The sequence below is a fragment of the Dipodomys spectabilis genome, unplaced genomic scaffold, assembly GCF_019054845.1.
Source record: "Dipodomys spectabilis isolate Male_0828 unplaced genomic scaffold, ASM1905484v1 ptg000043l, whole genome shotgun sequence".
Classification (NCBI taxonomy): domain Eukaryota; kingdom Metazoa; phylum Chordata; class Mammalia; order Rodentia; family Heteromyidae; genus Dipodomys; species Dipodomys spectabilis.
In genome coordinates, this window is record NW_024870720.1 from 330,676 (window position 1) to 340,504 (window position 9,829).

At 36.3% G+C, this 9,829-nt stretch overlaps 1 protein-coding gene across 1 annotated transcript; it reads right to left on the reverse strand.

The window, feature by feature from the left end:
* Positions 1-319: 319 nt before the first annotated feature.
* LOC122106657 (mortality factor 4-like protein 2) lies at positions 320-1,888 on the reverse strand. Its single transcript, XM_042678082.1, is given in 2 exon segments — positions 320-1,432; positions 1,434-1,888. Coding segments are annotated over 2 exon segments (867 nt in total). The 5' UTR covers positions 1,611-1,888; the 3' UTR covers positions 320-742.
* Between the last annotated feature and the right edge of the window lie 7,941 nt (positions 1,889-9,829).

Consider the following 9,829-nt stretch of genomic DNA (forward strand, 5'->3'; position numbering starts at 1 on the left):
TGTGTATATATAACACATTTTTTTGATCCATTCATCTACTGAGGGGCATCTGGGTTGGTTCCTTATTTTAGCTATGGTAAATAATGCTGCAATAAACATAGTTGTGCTGGTAGCTTTTTTTTTTTTGAATTTTAGAAACAAATTTTATTTAATATCTGAAATACAACTCCTAAAATACCAAGTTTTTCAGAAAACCATAGCTACACAACAATGCATTGTGTCTATCATGTTATAACGTGCATTAGTCGCAAGTACAGTCATTAAACCACCATCCTTCAACAATTTCAGCAAAGATAGAACGCCAAGGGGATAACATAGATGGATTTGCACTGGATGGGTTGTTTTACTTCAAGCACCATAAACAAAGAACACAAATGCAAGGGTTTTCAGGTATATACATGAGTTGAACCTTTGGCACTAAGAATCAAGGTGTTTATCACATAGCATTAACACATATTAGAAAATTTTGTAGTGTCAAAGGGATAGAACCACCAGCAGTCAAGCAATGTTGTCAACTAGGCAATAAAATGTTCTACTGAATGTTTCTTCATCTAATTACTGTATACACTGGTAGCAACTTTGAAATAAAGGAGCATGTACTCCTTTTATTTTGTTTACATCAGAAAACAAATAAAAACATAAGCCCTGTTATACATTAACAATTTTAAGGAACATCAATTTTACAAGGAAAGACTAAGTATCGTTTACATATACTAAACATCAACCAGTGGTGACAAAGCCTTCACAGGGCTTTGCGGTGATAATCGGCAGATGCAACTTTATAATCACTGGTGGTAAAGAGAGAGGCAAAATTCTTGGCCAGATATTTTAAAAAATCATGCAGATTGCCAAGCAATAATGCAAGGCTCTTTTCATCAAGGGGAGTATAGGCCAACATTGCTCCAATTCTAACAAATAATCGCAACAGGTGTGGTGCCCCATAAACCTGTGACATAGGAGCATCAGGATAAGCCAACAGAATTTCAGCATACTGAGGCCTCTCATATTTATAGAGCAGCTGAGTGCCCAACATCACGTTAAAATATTCTTTTATACCTCCCACAATTTCGTTAACAGCATAATACTTATTATCGACATTGCCCTGTGATTTCTTACAATTGGCATACTCTTCTAAAATGGCATCCACATTCTTCTTAGCAGGCAGTTGAAATAGCTGCTTCTGTCGAGTTACCAGATCCCAGTCCTCAACGAGCCACGGCTTTAATTCTTCTGGAATCTTCACCTTAACTTCCATTTTATTCTTGAACGCCTCTTCGGTCTCAACGGTAGCATCAGCTCGGGCCCTTTTCTTTCGTGGGGGCTGGGGAGCTTCGCTGGTACTGCCACCATCACTGTTTCCAGGAGACTTCTGCTTGCTCTTTCTTGTTTTCTGCACTGATCCAAAAGGGGGGTTCTCTGCAGAACGCCCCCCCCCATCTTCCTGGGAGAGCAGGCTCAAGATTCTTTGGCTGCAGGCCAGTGGTCTTCTTCCCAGAGGCAGCACCTCTCATCTTACTTCTTTGCATACTGCCTCTAGCCGGCTTTTTAAAATTTTTTTCTTCAGGGGATTGTTCTGCAGGAGGCTGTGGTCCCTGCTTTCTGGAACTCATTCAACCCTGTTTTTATTCCAACCAATAATCTTGGTTGTTTCTCTTCAATGAACTCCTAATGATTTCTCGAATGGAATTTTACAGATTTTCTCCGATGTTCTGGGAGTAGGGATGAATTGAGGGACAAGACCAAGAATTCTGCAATCAGGGAAAGGATTCTGCAATCAGGATCAGACCTCCTGATTTTTATTGTATAGCAAACTTAAGCTTTGATGAGGATGGCCTGAACCGAAGATCCAGTTCTTCTCAGCAGCAGACGGGTGGCCACCGCCGTTTCTCCAGCCGCCATACTTGCTGGTAGCTTTTGTATGGTGTTGTTTGTGATCATTTGGGTAAATGCCCCAAAGTGGGATTGCTGGGTCAAAGGGGAGCTCCATGTGGAGTCTTTTGAGGAACCTCCATACTGCTTTCCAAAATGGTTGAACAAGTTTACACTCCCACCAACAATGCAGTAAGGTTTCCTTCTGGCAACATCCTCTCCAGCATCTGTTGTTATGAGTTCTTGATTCTAGCCATTCTAACTGGGGTGAGGTGGTATCTCAATGTTGTTTTGGTTTGAATTTCTTTTATGGCTGGAGAGGTTGAGCATTTCTTCATGTGTCTATTGTCCATCCTTCTTTCCTCTTCAGAGAAGTTTCTCTGTATGTCTTTAGCCCACTTATTTATTGGGCAGTTGTTTCTTCGAAGATTTGTTTTTGGGGATTTGATTTTTTGAGTTCCAGGTATATTTTAGATATGAGACCCTTGTCTGTTCTATGACTAGTGAAGATCTTCTCCCAATCCATGGGCTTCCCAAGGATATCTACATATTCAATGCGATACCTATCAATATTCCAACCTCATTCTTCCAGGAAATAGAAGAGGCAATCCAAAAATTCACATGAAACAATAAAAGACCCCAAGTAGCAAAAACTATCCTTAACAGAAAAAACAGTGCTGGTGGAATATCAATACCAAATTTCAAACTCTACTACAAAGCCATAGTAATCAAAACAGCTTGGTACTGACACAAGAACAGACCTCAGGACCAACGGAATAGAATTGAAAACCCAGAAATGAACCTAAAGACCTATAGCCATCTAATCTTCAATAAGGGAGCTAAAAAAATAGAATGGAAGAAAGACAGCCTCTTCAGTAAATGGTGCTAGCAAAATTGGTTAACTAATTGTGGAAAACTAAAGCTAGATCTTTATGCATCACCTTGCACCAGAATCAACTCCAAATGGATCAAAGACCTCAGAGTCAAAGCAGACACTCTGAAAATATTACAGGATGGAATAGGAGAAACCGTATGTCTCCTTGGTACAGGCCCAGATTTTCTTAATAGAGACCCAGAAACACAACAAATCAAAGAAAGGTTGGACAAATGGGATTGCATAAAATTGCAGAGCTTCTGCATGGCAAAGGACATAGCTAGCAAGATCAATAGAAAATCTTTTTTTAATGTTACTCTTAGCAGTTTCTGAAATTACTAGTGTCTTTGTTCTGCCAAATCTTTGTTACCAAATTATGGTACTATAGGCTAATTGCCCATTTTCAGAAAAATAAATGACCTTGAAGTCTCTCTTTCTCTCTCTATCTCTTCTTCTTTAGCATTTTTAAGCATTGGATAGTAATAATTTGCCTTTATTATTATGGTATATCACATGATATTGCTTATTAAAAATCATAAATCACATAGTCCAGCATGATTTTATAGAAAAAAAAACTTAGACTTGGAATTTTGATTAGTTATTCAAGGTCACACAGGTAATTAGCTGTATAACACGGATTAGAATGTAGATCTCCTGATTCTAAGTCTAGTGTTCTTCGTCAGGATTGTGTGGTATCCAGCAAATCCAGCACATATTAACATAATCCCATTTCATGACTATTTTCTATGCTGTGAGCATTCAATCATTGGACAAGATTTTAAAATTTATTCTTTTTATTTTAATTTTATTAAAGAGTTAAAGTAGAAGACAATCTTAGTCTTTTGAAATATGACCCTTTGGCTAGCATGAATAACAATTATAAAGCACGGAACAAAAATTCTTTTAAACTTTATTAGAGATACACTAGCAGTTCTTTGCAATCACCTCTTTATATTTATTCATTGTCTTTTGGCATTTAAATACATTGAAGTGCGAAAAAATAATCACTAAATAGGCTTTTGTACCTTACGTAGGTGATTTTTTGACTCTTTATAAATTGATTCCAGTATTAAGGTTTAAATAAATTACAATATTTATTAATCTGAACAGAACTATTACAGCTTGGTGAGTATGAGTAGGAAAAAAGTATGAGAAAGATGAAGTTAACAAAAGAAAATTGTTACAGTAAGCAAAATTTTCCTATCAGTCAAAAGTATTAAAGATATACGCTTTGAAACTCCCCTTGCTAAGCCTTGGGCATAAAACAAGAAAGTGATAAGGTTGGCTGCATGAAACACATACACATTCTCAAAGTCCTGGCAGGGTTTTTGAAAACATTAAAATATGAATGCTGGGCTTCACTTATGTACACAGAAATGTATTTTGATTTGTTTGCATAGTTTATGTATCGAGATGTATGTATATTTGAAATTATTAGTGAGTAATATAAAATGCATTTATCATACATCAGAACTAAAATATTAAAAACAGTAAGTGCAATGTTTGGGACAAAATACCAACATCAATGAGGACCATTAAATGTCACAAAATGCTAATATGTATATCTCTTGACATTGAATGCTGAAGTGGAGCTTGCAGTTTAACTTTTGCTTTTTGCTTTAAATTCAGACAGACTTTTCTGCTTTCTTAATCAAATGCAGTGTTACTCCTAGCAAGCAATGCTCAGAAAAGGCAGAGCTGTCATCAGAAATCCAATTAAAGGTGGAGAGACCGGATTTCTACTTACGCAGAGAGGCTGGTAGTACAGATGCCAGATGTTTCAGCTCCAGTTTAAGAGTTGGGCCTTGAGTGGAGAAAGAGTTGTTACAACCATAACCAATTCAGTGTCACTGGGAAATGAAAGTTAGGACTGTCATTCTAGAGCGATCTTTGATTTATTTATGACTACTTATTAAACTAAAAGTTTGTCGAGACAGCTGCAGGAAAGTATCATCTCAATTGATTTATCTTCAAAGACAACGATTTTTGCACCTACTGAAGAATATGGTGAAGGTTGTTTTATCTTAGAGTATTGCTCCTGATTTTCTTACCCTCTTCCCAATGCAGGTTAGTCCTTGATTCCACTTACTGCTCTCATTCCCTGTCTCAAACATGCTGACATTGCACAAGAACTTTTCTACCACACACCCACATACACATGCATACATACACAAATATACATACATACATACATACACATATATACTTATATTCCTCACCTTTCAGTGTCCTTAAATAGAATGCTAATACATTTTTCTTGCATATGTAATGGAGTTATTTTATGTAAATTAAAAGAACATATCACAAATATTCTGTAAGCTACAAGGTGATTCCAAAGAACAAACACTTTGCTAATTGCTTTTAGGATTTTTTTAAACAGATTTAACTCTGAGAATTTGCACAGACGTGTAGCACCTTGAATTAAGGAGAAAGAGGACCTCCAGAATTTAATTGGAAAAATCTGCCCTGGACTCATATTCTTTTGTGACTAGAAAAGATATTGCTGTGCATTTGAGCTGTTTTGTTCTCCAAATGGAAATGCTTAATAGCCTCTTCTAGGGTCAGCAGCCTCTCCATGAAGGCTGAAGATTTTTTGGAGAGTTTATTATCTATCAACTCAATTCATTGAAGAGCCTTTGTTTATATTGTTTTGCTGTGGGTGAAAACTTACGTTTGCACATCTACCACTTGGAATAGGAAACATCTAGAGCATATTTACATTATTTGGCTATACTTAGAAGGCTTTTAGAGGCAGTCGGAAATTTTGCCTAGAATTACTAATACTTGATGTCTCAATTTTGTTTTGACATAAATGGAGTGGCATTCTTACTCATTTTAAATTATTTTAACAACTTGTGAAAACAATTACTCTTGAGAGCTCTTCTTTCTCTACATTTTTCTTTTCTTTTCTTTCATTTAGTTTTTCTTTACTTTTATTTCTTTCTTTGTGCATGCATTTGAAGCAGAATGTAATCAGAGATGAAGTCTTACAGACTTTTTTTGTTCAGGCTGGTTGTGAATAGTGATCTTCCAGGTTTCTGTCTCCTGAGTAGATATGATTATAGGCATGAGCTATTGGTGCCCAGACATTTGAAAAAATTAGTATTAGTAGGCTATTAGTGTAGGGACCTATCTCTAAGTGACTCTGTGATGATATCTCAATAAGCTATCCAGTATTATTTACTAAATACTACTACATAGTAATATCTTGTTAGGTTGCAAGCAGAAAAGCAAGATGATTCTCATATAATCTTTAAAAAATAACAAAAATACAGTAACAAACCCAACTTTATGATTTAGCATTTCACAGGTTGAAGATTCTGCGACTTTAACAAGCAGGCTTAAGTAATACTTATTACACAGTCTTGAGAACTGACATTGAGAATCATGTGTATGTAGGGAAATTTAAATGTTGTAAAATGAAAAGTAAGAGTTTGATGCTAGAAGGAGCATGGCAACAGTTAATGGTTTCTGATTTATGACCTGCCATTGAATCTTGCTAAAAATTACTTGGAGAAGAAATGGTGCTGTGGATAAAGGAGTAGAGCTCCATCCCTGAGCAAAAAGCACAGGAATAGTGCCTAGGCCCTCAGTTCAAGCCCAAGACTGACAAATAAATAACTAATAACTTAATAAATTTACTTGTACAATCCACCTACTTCTGTTTCTTCATTGCTAGAATGTATACATGTAATCACAACTTTGATAGTTCTAGAAAGTTCTACAGTGTTATGTGGAAAAGAAATCACGTAGCCTTTTGCTATAGAAAACTCCTTTTTACGACTTATGGAATGATTCAAGCTCTCACTTATATGTGATTTTGTAAATCTTGAATGATTTCAGGTGTATTTCCATATTATTTCTTTAATAATTTTCTATTTCAAGTGAAGTATTCAGGCTTAGAGAGACCAATGAGGTATGTTTTCTCTAATATGTGCAAGTTAGATCTAATTTTTTAGTAAATATGTAAACCTATACAGGGTCATATGCACAGGTACACAATCGTGTTAACTAACGGAAGTATGGTATGTAGTTAGGGAAATTCAAATAGTGTAACTTTTTTGAATAACTAACTTACAACAGTACCAGGAAACTGGTATTTGAGGTGAGAGAGAGAGGGGGGGGGGGAGAGAGAGAGAGAGAGAGAAGAGAGAGAGAGAGAGAGAGAGAGAGAGCGAGAGAGAGAGAGAGGATAGAGAAGGTAGAGAGAAAGTATGGCGATTTGGGTGGAAGAAGATAAACAAATGAGAGGAAGGGGAAAAAGATGCAATCCCAATATTCAAATATATATCCCTTAAAACTAGGAAAATCCAGAAAATGGATAGTGTTGGGAGGGATGAAGGATTAAAGGTGTGATGTAGATCAAGATGCTTTGTACTCATAAACTGTCAAGTCAAATTATAACCCCTTTCTGCAAGACAATAAAATATAATTAAATTAATTCTCTTTTTCTAAAAAAATATTTTTCCAAGGTAAGTGCGTACTCCCCCCAGTACAGACTTCTTCTCTTGTGTTATGGAAGGCAAGAGCCACCAGTTCTTAGCTTCAACTTATAACTATTTACTTATAACTGAGTTGCACCAATTATTCCCATGTAGTTAATGGATCTTGAAAAAATTGAGCAAAGTGTTTTGTGCAATTACCTGTCTTAATTTTTCTACCTAATTATCTCTATTATTTTAAAAGCAAAATAAAATTGTGGTAGGTGTGAAATGTTTATATATTACAATTCCCTGTTAAGTCCAAACCCTACAATTTACTTACTGTGAAATCTTAGGCAAATAATTAACTACTTGCATTTCTGTTTCTTAGTATCTGTAAAATAACAGTGTGAATATTGGTGACTGTCTTCTCCTTTTTAAATTTGTTCAGAGAACTTATCTTTCCTGTATAAATTGTCTTTGGTTTATAGCATATCCACTGAAATATCTTTTGAGCAATGAAAATTCAATTCACATGGCATCAATGAAATTCACATGACAGTATCGAAAAACAGTACATTTAAATTCAGACATATTGACTATTATTTAAGATGAAAGTGTATTGTAACCTAGAAGAGCAAGACACTATTTCCAATCATTTACCATTCTATATTAATTTTCACATTTTAAGTGAAAATTTAGCCCTGGAAGGGTTCTAATACTCTTATAAGGACTGACCATCATAGTATGCAGGTCCAGTTCTGAGGCTTCAGCAATAACTTCTGCTTGTGGAAATGAATATAGCTCAAACTATATCATGTTTTTAGGCAGAGACCCCAGTGTAACAAGAGCCTGTGTTGATGTAACAATATGCTGATTATAGTGGCACACTACTGCGACTGAGTGTCTTGCAGATCCTCATTAAATGGGAACAGAATTTGCTGACATGGGGTTTTGCTTGACAGAAGAATGGTCCTCCAGTAATACCTTCTTTCATCTCTGGACTAGGACAGCCAGCAAGGAAACAGGGGTATCAGCCTTATTTATGGCTTAGATTTTGCCAAAAGCTAGAATAAGCACAGAAGTACATAGATTGCCAGATTCCCCAGATCAGACCTCCTCTCTTCAAATCTGTGAGTTAATAAATGTTTTAAGATGCGTGTAAGTGGGGTTGAGGATTTAGTTCAGTGGAAGAATACTTGTGGTGCTCTTGGTAGTGATCCTCAATTCTGAAAAAAAAGGTGCTTTTAAGTGGCAATTTGCTGCATGGAAGAAGAAAACTAATATATAACCCTGGCACATTTAAACTGTCTGTTTCTGACCCACTCCAGGCAGAAGTGATGTTATACCCATTAGTTGTTGCTCATACTATAAAGGCTCTCCATTTCACAATGGTCACACAAACTGGTTAAGGGTTTGCTTATATGAGCCCTGAGCCACATTTTTGGTATGCAGAATGTTACCAAGAAAATGTGCGATTTCTCTGTTTTATATGGTAGTACATAAGCTTTGGCTCAGAAATTTCCTCAGGTCAAATAAACTGTTTTGTCTAGTTCTTTTTTCTTTCATGTGAACCTACAGTGCTGAGAAATCAACTCTGAAAAGAAACTCACTCATAGATTATGGCCAATAATATCTACATCATAATGTTGTCTTGAGGGTATAGTGAAATACGTGAATTACTTAGCATATTATCTGGTACATAGGGACAAGTCAATAAGGATGCATTTTTCATATGCTTTCTTGTTCATTGAAGAAAATTGAGAAATGACAATTTAGCATTGCAGGACTCACCATCTGTCCACATGTTCCTTATAGTATTGTGAGAGAGGAGAATGAAATATTTTATTACATTTACATAAACTATTCTTGTGAATGTGATAAACACAATATAGAAGAGATGTGAAAGGTTGTGAATTGCTGGTCAAGAACATGCTTATTAATCATGCAGCATATGACTCGAAACCCATAACACATTCAATATTTGAATGGGGAGGGTTGGGTAATTGGGAAGTGTGCAAAAAGAGGAGCTTGAATAGCAGAAGAAGGGTAAGTTTGTACAGAAAGCCTGGGGGTAGTGAGAAACCTAGGGTGTCTGAAAAATTTGAAGAAGATCAATAGAGCTAGAGTTCAGAACATAAGAAACTGTCTAGAAGGACAATAATGTACAGTTAGATGGAAGATCAGTGTTGTAGGCTAAGGAAAGAACCATGAAAAGTAATTTTTAACTATTAGTAGGATGACATTTTAAAATTAAAAGTCAACCTCAGGGTAGAAAGTGTATTTGAGGCAAGCCAGAAACGATGCCAAGAAATCAGTAAAAAAAAAAAAATGATGATCACTCAGTCACCAGAGCTCTCTAGCAGCAGAGGCAAGTATTTATTCCTTCAATTTCTGAAATATTTCCTTACTTTCGGAAATGGCTAGTCCTTGGGCTAAGACTCCTGTCACAGGGGAGAGAGCCAACACTTGCTCTCTTTGTGCATCTCTGATGACTGTCAGTCACCTTGACAGTGGTGTGTTTCTGTTTGTTTCTTTGTGCCTCCATCTCAGGAATCCTGGTGGCAGGTAGCTTTCATGTACCTAGTGTAATCTAATTTGCTAACTACTCTATTCTCAAGCAGGTGGCCCTCCCACAAAATGGCACCTCACTGTAGCTCTCTGA